This window comes from Arachis ipaensis, chromosome B7 (assembly GCF_059453495.1).
Source record: "Arachis ipaensis isolate K30076 ecotype BB chromosome B7, ASM5945349v1, whole genome shotgun sequence".
Classification (NCBI taxonomy): Eukaryota; Viridiplantae; Streptophyta; class Magnoliopsida; order Fabales; family Fabaceae; genus Arachis; species Arachis ipaensis.
This window is the reverse complement of record NC_142442.1, coordinates 143241629-143255666: the sequence shown is the minus strand read 5'-3', so window position 1 is coordinate 143255666 and position 14038 is coordinate 143241629. Positions and strand designations below refer to the sequence as shown.

The window sequence follows — 14038 nt, the reverse complement described above, 5'->3', positions numbered from 1 at the left end:
TTTTTAAAATTATTTATTCATGTACTAACCTTTTAATCATGTTATTTATTTTATGAATTATTATACTAATTTTTAAATTAGGTTGTTATTTTTGCAATACTCTATTTTTTATAAAAGTAAATTTTAAAATAATATGTTTGAAAACAACAAAATATTACATATAATATATACTAAAAATATTATCAAATGTATATAGAACGTTGTTTTAGATATTAAAAGATGAGGGGCAGCCGGGGAAAAAAATTCATATGAGATGTTGGAAGGTAGATTTCCATAAAATTGAGATTATTAGTAATTTTTAAAAATATGGACACAAATAGAATTCGTTCGAGACAAATTGTAAAAAGTTAATGTTCCAACAATAAATTATATATTTTTTATATTCAAATATAAAAAAATACTAAAAAATCAATAAATTTATTATTTTTACCTAATAGTTAATTAATAATATTTAAAAGCGTGAATTACTTAAAATATGTTCTATACTAAAAAAATTAAATTAATAATTAAAAATATTAATAAAAAATAATAAATTCTGTTGATTTTTTTTTTTTTTTTAATATAATTTGACGGGAGTAAATTATTTTTTATTATTTTAATTCTTTTAAAATACAATTGGCCAATGACAAATTGGGAACACTATATCCGAGGAGAAAACGATATTTCACTTGTAAAAGCATATACAAATTAAGAAGCGGCAGCTAAGTAAGTAGAAAGAAAAATAAGGACACGGTGAAAAAGTGAGAAGAAGTGAGGCGAATTGATTGGAAGGCAAAAAAACAAGTAAACAAGTTGTGGTTTGACAGTGTTAGTGGGCCATAATGGGAGGGCAAGAATCTTGCAAGACTAGATTCTTGGTCCTTCCCACTTTTGTGGGCGTTTTTTGAGAGAGTGCGGATAGAGACGTCTACCAATCGCAATTCACATATGCCAACTCCCTTTCCTTCTAGGTACCTTCGTCCCCTCTCTGCTTCACCCATATATGCGTTTAATTAACTTGAAACATTAGTCCATAACTTCAATAATACTACATATTCATATAAGACCAAAGTCTCATTCATGATTCAACGCTATCGCAGCTGGGTCAATGAACGTATTGCGTGGTGTAAGCTAGGCTTAAGGCTATGTATTTCGTTACTCATTCATTTTTCAGCCGATTGAGGATTCCTATTCTTTTCTTTTCTTTTTTCCTTCTAAATTTGGCGTGCGTGTTTAGTCGTAAGCTAGTTAGCTATGCATATATTTCTAGTATATCACATTAGCCGTGTGATCCTTCGTGTTAATTAGTCACCAATCCTGGCTGACCAGTCCTTATCGTCTCATCCTTTTTGAAACGGAAGAAATAAATGTGGAGAAGATTTTTATAATAGCATGTGTCTGATCATTTATAAAATCTTTAAAAGAGATATATATATATATATATATATATATATATATGTAATATGTGTGTGTAATACATTAAATATATTGAGAGCTTAAAAGCTGTGTTTGTTTATAGAGACAGGATACTGAGACAGGAACACAAAAACATAAAATTGTGTTTGGCAGATAAGATATGGACAGAAATAGTGTATTTAGAGACACTGAATAAGTGTATTTTGTGTCCATCTTGACAGGAAGGACATAAAAATACTAACAAGGGACACAATTTATTTTTTATTTTATTTTTGTTTTTGTTAATTTTCTATAATTATATATTTTATTATTATATTTTTTATTTCAAATTTTTTGAATGAAAAAAATGAAAATAAATTGAATTTTCATAATTTATTTTAGTTTATCACCAAACAGAATACAAGAACACAAAATTTTGTGTCTTTATCTATCAATATTTTATCTTATTCTGTTCTTGGTGTCTTGTCTTGTTCTAAAAAACAAACACAGCTAAAGTTTGTTTTTATTCCTTAGTTTTATTATTTCAGAAAAACTTAACTAGTGACTACATGCTTTAGCAAGCAAGAATTTTTTTTTTTTTTAAATTCAAGACATGTCCTAATTCCACTACCTAGAAAAATATTAGTTGATAAAATAATTGGAATAATCAATCATAAAATATAAGAAAAAGGTTAAGCTTAATGAACCGCAATTTACCTATCAGCCCTCCTCTGTTTTGCGCCGCCCTGCCCCCGGTTTGTGGAAAGTAGGGGTAAGTTGAATCTACATTGACCAATGACCACGATGATTAATTAGGTCAGTGACCACACTTTTGTGTGGCCCACTTTTCCTAAATTACAGTTGTATAGTCTAGAAATGACAAAGAACATCTGACACCCTATTCCACGCACTGTGAATTTTATAGAGGTATAAAATTGTCGGTTTAAAATATATAAAATTATATTTTAAAGAGGATGAATAATATTTTATATAAACATTTTGTATAAATATTTAATAAGTTGATATAATTTTAAATAATATCCATCATCCATGATTCATGTATACAGTAGATATTTTATATTTATCAAAAAATTTGATTTTACATGTTGATGATAGAGTTGTACATTAAGTTTGAACAGCATATGAGACTAAACGCGGTTGATGAGGAGATCAATATTGATGAACTTAGAGTATAAATTGGAAAGAAGATAACGACAGTGAAGAGGAATTCGAAACCAACTACGAAATCGATGAAAATGATAACGGAAACTTGGCAAGGAATTCGGCAGTGTAAAATGAAGCAATTGCACTTGTAAACCAGCACCGTATTCCGTCTTTTATGCGAACTCTGGATCTCGTAGTCATGCATGTCTCGAAATTTTCTGAGTATACGAATATGGATATGTTATGTTTATCAATTAAAGTTACCACTACCATTTCTTTTATTTTCCTTAACTAACTAATAGTGGTTCGCATGTCCTAGGTGAAGGCAATGTTGTGGCAGAAGATGATGAATTTAGTGTCGGAATGGAATTTGGTTCTAGAGAGTCGGTGATATCTGCAATCAAAAGTTATAATATCCAGACATTCTATGCAAAATACAAGGGGTATGGTGCAGGGTGTGATTGGCTCATCCGAGAGCTAGCTTGATTCGAAAGAAAGGTTATTGGAAGATCAGGAGATACAATGACAAACACACGTGCACTATGAGGACGATTTCATAAGATCATGCTAAGTTGGACTCAGACACAATTGCAGATGTTATTAGGCCATTGGTTGAAGCAGACCTGTCGATAAAGGTGAAGTCTATTATTGCAAAAGTTCAATCCAGGTTTAACTACATTGTAAGTTATCGCAAGGTTTGGTTGGCAAAGCAGAAATCGGCCGCAAAAATTTTTAGTGATTGGAAAATTTTTTACCATACTCCGCCAGTATAGTTGAAAGTAATGACTGCAAAAAATTAAAGTCTCGTATTCAATTAAAAACACTCCCAATTTATCGTGAAAATAATGACCACGCAGTCAACGTCCAGCTTGATCTGTATGTAGAAAACAAGAGCAAAACTAGGTTGAAGTTGAGGGAGAGACCAAAAATTAATCTTATAATAAAAAAATAGTAAAACAAAATTTTTAAAGAGAGTTAAAATAAAATTTGTACACAATTTTATAAAAAAAAAAATTAAAATTTAAGAGGGACCATTGCCCCCTTTTGTTATATGTGGCTCCACCCTAACAGAGAACAGCTTGATCCATATTTCGACTTCTGATAACATATCTTGCAAAATACAGATTGTGTTTGGCAGCTATTATTTTATCTTAATTTTTTTTGTTCTATACAAAAATGTGACTTACATTTTGTAGACTTTTGTATTTACACGTCCACATCTGTGTATCACATATCATGAATCAATATATTTATATTACACTCATTTTTCTCTATTAATAAATTAATTTCTAAAATCAAATTACGCATAAATCTTTTAAAAATATATACTTAAGAACCATAAATAAAAATTACACCATTAAATTATTTAGTTACTTGACTATATATGTTATATAAAAAATTTTAATTATTTTATAAATACATGTATATTCACAATGAAATATTCACTATCGAACATAAATTTGTTCTTTTTATTAACATATAAATATTTTAATAGATAAGATAAGTAATCTTATTTGAATTATTAAAACTTTAGTTTTGAAAATCGGATTGAATTGGTCGATTCAATTAGATTAATAAAAAATTTAGCCATCATATTGATTCGGTTTAAAATAAAAAAATGTGTTGTTAGTGAATATGTAAAAAGTTAAAAAATTATAAACAAATCAAATCAATTTATATTTTATTAGCTAACCAATTTAAAATAATAAAAATTAAAAATTAAAAAATATTTATATATAAATATATTTTTTTTATATTTAATTTAATTTTAATTAAATATTTAAATAATTAAATCTCTAATTTTATCGATTGTATGATCGTTTGATTTTTAGAATTTTGATTAAAATTTATTTATGATTAAGCTCTTGACATTTGTACATTTTTAACTTTATTTATGCCATTTTAGCCTTGATTAAAAATGATAAAACTCTTCCGCGCTCAATGACAAATTTTATTTTTGTACCTTTTATTTTAACTTTATTTATGCCATTTTAGCAAATGAAAAGGCTAATGGAAGAGTTTGTAGTTTGTACACTTGTCTCCCCTTTTGACAAATTTAGTATCTTTCAAATCCCACCGGGTGAGAATTTTTTAAGTTAACCAAGGAGATTCCAGAATCCTGGTTTAAAATATTTTTACGGCTGATGATTCTTCTTTAAATAAATATTATATACGTACGGCTAGATATGTTAAAAAAATTGAGGCCAACACCAACCTAAAAAAGAGAGGAAAATTTGCAGTTAAAGATGCGATAACTACCCTAAAATTACCCCTTAACGTATTAGAACTAAAAATAAATAAAAGGAAGAAGATGAAACAAAGAAATTAAAACAAAACAAAACAAAACGAGAACACATCATAGTTGAAGAGTGCTTGCAAGATTGAAATTAGAATAAATGATCATTTGTATCCATAAAAGATAAAAATGCTGACATATGTACCCACATTAGATTGAAACTAAATTTGTATCCATGCATGATGTTTTTTGTGTGACAAAAGTACCTGTCTTTAGAGGGTTGGAGTGCCACGTAGGGTACTTTTGTCATACAGAGAACATCTTGTGTTAGTACAAGTTTAGTTTCGGTCTAGTATGAATATATATGTTAGCATTTTCTTCTTTTATGAGTACAAATGGTTATTTTGCAAGATTGAGATTATATAGAAAATCTAAAGTTAGAAGGTAAATAAATTTGGATTCGGTCTACAATATCTATAATTTTTATCCACAATTAATTCTATTTTTGTGAACGAGTTCTATATATAAGTATCGTTAGAGTATATATTGTTTATTGTGTAAATAAATAGATTATACACATTATACTAAAAATGATATATGTTTTATTATATAATATGTGTGCACTTATGATATACTTATAAATACACATATTTTATTTCATTTATAATATAAACGAAATATATATAATTAATTTATTTATACTGTAAATAAAATAAGTAATAGAACATAAAAATATAAATTATGTCCAAATTACTTATATCAAAAAATAAAATATGTAAAATATTTATTTAAAAAAGATTTATATTCTTTTACATTAAAAAAAAAAAAGAGTTTAACTAACATGTACTCTAAAGACACATAATAAATTTATCATTATTAACAAAATAAATACATAAAAAATTTAAATTTTTTATATTTTTAATAAAAAAATTTGTTCTGTAATCTAAAAAAAAAAAACTCAATATCCGAAAAGTTAAACAATGAACCTTAAAAGTAACCTAAATCAAGGCACAAACATAGATTCAAGCAAGACGATGGAGTGAATTTTCTTTTTAAAGTAATTGGGGTGGCAACTTTGCATCCCCCGAGGATGATGGATGCCTAATGCTTTGAAGTTTGAAACTTTGAATTCCTATAAGTTTGTAGTGTGTTTGGAAACAGCTCCTATTTCTCGGTAAAAATACTAAAAGGTCTAAAATCAAGATTCTTTCAGAGAAGAATCTTTTGAGACAGAGACCCGAACCAAAAATCAATATTGTTAAATCAATTATGCTATAGGGTACGTAAAAAATTATTTATTGAATTAACTATATTAAATATATATTAAAATATAAAATATAAATTAAATATAATATTTATATAAAATTATATAATAATTAATTTTATGTGAATATAATATTTTTGTGATTTTAATCATAAATAGAAATATAAAAAATTGAGTGTCTTTTATTGCTTCTTGAAGTGTTATATTATTAGAAGAGTTGATTTATGTCATTATGGTTAATATGATATGCCTAAATCTATAATAAAATATTTAGAATTATTTAAATAAAATAAATATATTTAAGAATAAAAAAATTATTAATTATACAATTAATAATTTAATATATATGTATATATAAATAAAAAAATTATTATGATTTACGAAGATTATTACATGTATGTAATAATCATAATTAAAAAATAATTGCAGGCTCAAAAAAATAATCATAATTAAAAAATAATTAAGAAATTAATCTATATGAATTAAATATATTTATGTACAATTAATATATATATACATAAATAGAAAAATATTTAGAATTATTTAAACAACATAAGTATATCCACATAACAAGAAAATTATTAATCAAATAATTAATATATACATATACATAAATAAAAAAATTATTAATTTAAAAATCGTATATTTTTTATTTTAGAAATCAAATGCACATAATTGTACATTTGTTCTGAAATAGATAATCAAATCAATGGAATATTTTTATTTTTAATTTAGAGTAGATTAATTTTATATTATGTGTATGTCTCTTAATGTATTATGTGATTATAAACTTTTATATCATAAGGGAGTTTTTTAGCATTTTATTGTAGATTAATGTTGTGTATATAAAAATCTTTGATAAATTAATGAGATGATAAAATACTCTTTAATTAATTTGTATCTCTTTGTTGTTAATTGTATTTTTTCATAATTTTTTGTAGTTGGATAGAATTTTTTATTTAAATAATATTTAAATTTTATTTAATATAAAAATAGAGGTACAACCTATAGATGTGCAACGATCAATGTTAGAGACAAAAAAATGTGTACGCACATTTTTTCATAAAAATTAAGACATTAATTTATTGCATATTACGCTTTTTTCTTTAATTAATCTAATTATTTTGTGAAAAAAATTTGTTATGTACTATTATTTAGTATTTACATGAATAAAAAAATAAATTAAACTTAATTTAAATTAAATATGTTAAAGAATATTTTTTTGTTAAAAATATCTCATATATAAATAAAATATTAATATTTTCTGTGCATTGCACGGATACATACATTAGTATTATTCTACAACAGGTTACATTTTATCACTAAGAATACTGACATAGCGCATTTTGGTACTAGGCCAGTATGTATATTTCTCTTTTCGCAACTTATTTTAAGAAAGTATCTTTTTATAATTATATGAAAATCAGTATTTAATGAATATTTATACTAATTATCAATCAATCTAATTGTCAATTATACATAATTAGTATTTATATGATATTTATGTTGACGTCAACTATGCCGACGTGATCTATTCTGATGCTAGTATACTTACTTCGCTCTCTCTTCTATTTCTTATTTTTGGAAATATCAATTTCAAATTTTAAATAATTATATTTGTTAGTATCTAATAATTAATTATGGTAAGACTTATCAATAATGATAATATTTTATATCACATCTTTTTAATAATTACAATGATTCTTTTATATATTTTCCTGAGCAATATATAGAGGGCTTGTTTGGGTGAGCTTCTAAAAAAAGATCTTTTTTCGAATTATCTTTTTTTAAAAGATCTTATGGAAAAGCAAAAGTAATTTTATGTTTGGATATCTCATGCAAAAAGATCTTTTTATCTATCAATTATGTTTGGATATAACAATATAAATGTACTTTTTTGTTTATTTATTACATAAAAAATATCTTTTTTTAAGAAAAAAAAATCTTTTAAAAAAGATGTAAATTACAGCTTCTCAAAAAAGATGTTTTTTTTCTGATTTTTCTAGTGCTTTTACTTTTACTACTCGAAATTTGCCAAACACGCTAAAAAAAAATCTTTTTTAATTGAAAAAAAATCTTTTTTTATCAAAATAATGGTGCCCAAACAAGCACACAGTGTTTTGTTTGCCGTTTATGAATGCAAGTTCTGGAACTAAAGTTCTTTGTTTTGTTTTTTAATCTTCTTTTCTTAATTATTTCATACAATAATAATGTATTCTTTATTTTTTTTTATCGAAATTTATATTTTTTAATGTATAAATTAGAATTTTATCATTCTTTTATAAACCCAACCTTATTTTTATTATTTTAGTTGTTTAATAAGGGTTCTTATTCAATTTGTTATTTTTTGTCCTTACAACTAAACTGTTTTTTATCACAATCATTTATAATGCATCACATCCATCGTGTTTTTATCTCAAATTTTTTCGTTAATTCAAGTGCTAATTATATGTATGAGAGTTCAACACAGTAGATATAATAAATTTTGTTTTGCTGAATGATGGTTACATATTCTTATATATTATAACTAACCTAATAAAATGTAGATAAAATTATCTTTCGTAGAGAAGTTGAATATATTATTTCTTACCTACTACATTATATAGATATCAGATGTTAGAGCTTATTTAAAAAGATAATACTTTAATTTGCGTAAATTCTATATATTCAATATGGTCAAATTATTTCTGATAGTTGTCGTTACAAAAATGATTTTAATGTATATGGATCAAAGTCCAAAATTAAATACCATAAATATTATTTAAATTACTTAATTCTAATAGTAGAGTTGAACTAGTTTAGTTTTAAAAGAATTTAAAAATTAATCTCACTTTATTAGTTATTAAGTCTATTTAATTTAGATATATAATATATAATATATTAACTTTTAATTTTATTTACTATTTACGAATTAATTTTATCGGTAATATATTTAAATAATTTAGTGAAATATGCTACTAATATGATAATCTTCATATATTTTTTATATTTTAATATTAATTTTTGTATATAAATAATTTTAAACTGATTTTAAAATTAACTTTATTTTTGTGAATTAATTTAAACTGATATACCATATTATGAATTGATTTAAAACCAATTTGCTAAAAAGTGATTTAATACGATTCAATTTATGAAAAAACTATGCCATTAACACCTCTAATTTTTTTTCTTTTTGGGTATACAACACCCCTAATTGTAATTGTAGAAAATCCCACCAACGCTGCTAATTAAATTTTATAAATCAGTTAATAAGTTTATAAAAATCAATTTCTTAAAAAAAAAAAAGGATAGATCACCAAAAATATACTTGAATGATTTTGTTATTGACAAAAATATACTCAAATTTTGTTATCTACAAAAATACCTTCAAATAATTTAAAAATGCGACAAAAAATTCAACAGTAAATATGTATTTTAAAAAAAATATCTTAGAGATTGAATTTTAATGCGATTTTTTGCAAGTATAATTAAAAAAATAAGATATTTTCATCCTTAAAATTTGGCTTTTTTTTAAGTATATATTTTTGTGTAATTTTTTTGTCAACAACCGATAATATTTTAAAAAAATTTAAAAAAATATATACTTAGAAAAAAATGACCAAATTTTAAGAAAAATAATATATCATTTTTTAATTATTCTTACAAAAAATCACATCAAAATTTAATCTCTAAAATATTTAAAAAAATATATATATTTACGGATAGATAATTTTATTATATTTTAAAATTATTTAAGTCATTTCTATCAATAACAAAATTTAAATACATTTTTATAAAAAAAATTATTGAAATACATTTTTAGTTGTTTACCTAAAAAAATATTTGTAGGTAAATATTGGCACTAATAATTTTGTATTGTATTGGTGATATTTCATTGTTTCTCCCAAAGATGCTGGAAGAGAAAAAGCAGGAAAAGACAAAGGAGTGGGGGTCCATTTTTTGACTTATTCAGGAGGGGCAGCAGGGAAGAGGGGCAGAATTGGAAATTAAGCAGTCATTACTTGGTTGTGAAATTATGAAATGACCCAATTACAACCGGGAAAAGAGCACCATTCTCACTAACCAAATCAAATCACATTTCCTACCAAATCTCAAAATTTAATTACACCACATAATTATTAAACACGTTTCAAGTCCGATTTCCCCTATAAAAACACCAACCAACCTCCGCTTTCTCTGCAAGAATTTCTCAACACACACACAGACACAGACACAAACACACTCATATTTCTTAGTAGTATTAGCGAAATAGAATATGGGAGGTTGGGCAATAGCTGTGCATGGTGGCGCTGGCGTGGACCCAAATCTCCCACCTCAACGCCAGGAAGAGGCCAAGCAACTCCTTGCTCGTTGCCTCAACCTTGGCATCTCTTCTCTTCATTCCAATGCTTCCGCCATCGACGTCGTTGAACTTGTCGTACGTCCCTCTTAACTATCTACCTACTAACCTACCTACCAGTAATATTGACATAAAATAACGACACAAAATCAATTACTAGCATCTTATAATAACAGTAATATGAATACTATAAAATCATAAATAGCTGATCGTTGGTGGATTAATATGAAATATATATATATGTTAACATATATAGGTGAGGGAGCTGGAAACGGATCCACTGTTCAACTCTGGGCGCGGATCTGCGCTGACAGAAAACGGTACAGTGGAAATGGAGGCAAGCATCATGGACGGTCCCAAGAGACGTTGCGGCGCCGTTTCTGGCCTCACAACCGTCAAGAACCCTATCTCTCTTGCTCGCCTTGTCATGGATAAGTCCCCCCATTCCTACCTTGCCTTCTCCGGCGCTGAAGATTTCGCCAGGCTCCAGGTTTACCCTTTAGAAACCATTCAATTCCATCTCATGCTGACGTCACTTCGTAAAGTCTTACGAGTAAAACGGTGTTTATTTCTTTTGTTTTGTCAGGGTGTGGAGGTTGTGGAGAACGAATACTTCATTACCCCTGAGAATGTTGGGATGCTGAAGCTCGCAAAGGAAGCCAATACAATCCTGGTAAGAAAGCGAGTATAATCAAAGTAACAGAGAAAAAACGTGACGGAATTCGTGTCTAATGAGAATATCTTTTCTTTTCTGTTTTGGTGGTTGGTGGTGCAGTTCGACTACAGGATTCCAACGAACGGTTACGACACGTGCGGCGCGGGAGTGGAGAGCCCAGTGAAGATGAACGGGCTTCCGATAAGCGTGTACGCGCCGGAGACGGTGGGGTGCGTGGTGGTGGACAAGGAAGGTAGATGTGCGGCTGCCACGTCGACAGGGGGGCTCATGAACAAGATGACAGGTAGGATCGGTGACTCACCGCTCATAGGAGCTGGAACTTACGCGTGTGAGTTGTGCGGTGTGTCGTGCACGGGTGAAGGGGAGGCTATCATACGCGGGACTCTGGCGCGTGAGGTTGCGGCCGTTATGGAATACAAGGGCCTGGGCCTTCAGGAAGCGGTGGACTTTGTGATCAAGAATAGGCTCGACGAAGGGTTCGCTGGGCTCATAGCGGTGTCTAATAAGGGTGAGGTGGCTTATGGGTTCAACTGCAATGGCATGTTTAGGGGCTGCGCCACTGAGGATGGCTTCATGGAAGTGGGAATCTGGGAATAGATTAGTTTAGTTTAGTTTAGGGTTCGAATTGTACAAGGTTTGTGTAATGGCCTTTCTAATAATAGGCGGTGTTTGTTGTGTTGCAATTCAGTGGCCTGTGGTTGGTTTTCATTCCTATTTTAGGAGAGTCCCGATAGTTCTAGAATGTTAGACATGTGAATTATATTAGTGGGTGTTTCTTTTAGGTTTCTTTTAGAAATAGCAACGAAAGGCAAAAGATTAAAGTAGTGATCGGTACTTGAAAGTTGAAAATGCTCCTTCTTGTATGTCTATTCTAGCTTAATCTCAATTTGGTTAGTGCTTTTTCCTTATTGGCTCTTTTCAGATTTTCTTCAATCTTTTATCAATGCAGATCGCAATTGCTAAATAATAATGCTTCCAAACAAATAGTTCTCTTTAATTTTTTGTATCCTATAATCAAGACATATTTCTATAAAAAGGAATGATAGGGGCAGCAATTTTGATGTTTTGTAACTATCAATTGGTAATTAATAGTGTTTTTAATGGTATGAAATTATATCTAATGGTGAGAAATTATTCACTTTTGTTTTGATGATTAAGTGCTGGCCAAAAAATATAAAAGTTGCTAACCCGCTAGACTTTTCCTTCTATAAATTCCAAACTCTCACCTTAATCTATATATAAAGTTTTTTGGTGTCTTAATATATAATAAAATAATCGATACTTATATATAAATTAAAGAAAATTATGATATTTAGTTGGCACTAGAATAGTTTTAGCCTATAATCACAATTTACCAAGGAGAAAATCATCCAACCTTGCGCCAAATCTCCACAAACAACGCTAATATTCGTCTGGTCGAACGTTCAGTGGGTTGAGTTGAACTGGTACTGGAGCAGAGACTTGAAGGAATTAGGACCAAGGCGCAAGATGGGATGCTGGAACTTGGTTATGACGTCGATTGGGCGATGAGTATTTCGGAAGGGAATGCTTGCTTGGATCGGCGGAGTGACGATAATGATTCTGACACTCAAGTCAGTATCCATACAAATGGCAGCGATTTAGAGTTAGAATATGTGACGTACCTCTGGAGAGGGGTAGGAACCTCTGGAGAGGGGTAGGTTCCTCCCCCTTTATAGTCCGTACTCGAGTGGGCCCCTTATAGCCAGACCCACCTGGCTGAAAGCTTCTGCTAGCTGTCCAGTTTTCACATTGATGAGGAGGTGATATGGGTGACGTGCAGATCACCACCTGACTCGGGTCGACTATTTGTGTTTGGGTCGGGTCACTGGTGGGCTGGGCCGGAACAGAAACCATAATTAAGACTAGCTTAAAAAATTTTGACAATAATTATTATTATTATTATTAAAGAAAACTATGCGGCCAAACAATTTCATCGATCAAGTTCTATTTGAACGTGGTTGTCATCATTGTCGTTTTCAATCATTTTCTTTTCATCGAGCTTCTTTTTCGACATTTTCTTTATCTTCATCTTCTCTTGCATATGTTCAAAAACTTAGAGCACATGAATTTAGATTTACAGTACAAAAATTTTGATGCACAACATAAAATTTTTGGTGTAGATCAAATTTTTAAATGACTCATGCTTATAACATTGACATCCAACCAACAAGATACGCACGTTAAAGCAAAAATTTTGGTATACAAAAAAATTTGGTGCACAGCACAAAAATTTTGAAAAATTACATGTCCAAAATATTAATATCCAACTAACAAAATACAAAAAACACACATTTTGACACACAACACAAAATTTTTTATGCATACACAAATTTTGATCGATATATAACATAAATTTTGGAAGAACCATAATTGACTAACTCAACCAATAAAATATATTTGTAGCAAAAATTTATGTGCTGTATACAAATTTTTGTACTATGAGTAAAATTTTTTATACTATGTATAAAAATTTTTATACTATATCGATAAAAAATTTTTGTGATATATGTGAAAATATATGTATTGAAAAAGGGTAGAAAAAAAAAACAGTGAGGCATGCGTGCATGTTTTTTTTTAACTTATATCAATTTAATTGGACTTGAATACAAAAACGCTTATACCTATAGTATATCTCTAAATTATAATATAAATAAAATTTATTGATAATTAGTAGCAAACAAGAATGACAAAAAAAATTACACTCAGATATCCACAAAAATTATCTACGATGGGAGCTAACGGGGACCCACAAATTCTCGACGAGAATGTGACCTACCCTCGCGAATAATTGAAGGCAAGAATGGAGATTGAGGTACGTACCTGCTCTACGGAAATCTGTAAAATCCCATAAAAAAAAATTTACTTAAATACTTTTATACATAACCTTAATTCATCTCTTACCTAAATGAAATTTTTCTATTTTATTTTATTTTAATTTGCATGTTAGAAATTGTGTGTATA

General features: G+C 28.2%; 1 protein-coding gene across 1 annotated transcript; it reads left to right on the top strand.

The window, feature by feature from the left end:
• The first annotated feature begins 10085 nt into the window (after nucleotides 1–10085).
• LOC107606394 (putative isoaspartyl peptidase/L-asparaginase 2) lies at nucleotides 10086–11964 on the top strand. Its single transcript, XM_016308461.3, has 4 exons — nucleotides 10086–10458; nucleotides 10637–10870; nucleotides 10967–11053; nucleotides 11156–11964. The coding sequence occupies exons 1-4, from the start codon at nucleotides 10297–10299 to the stop codon at nucleotides 11651–11653; spliced, it is 981 nt and encodes a 326-aa protein (XP_016163947.1). The 5' UTR covers nucleotides 10086–10296; the 3' UTR covers nucleotides 11654–11964.
• Nucleotides 11965–14038: the final 2074 nt, after the last annotated feature.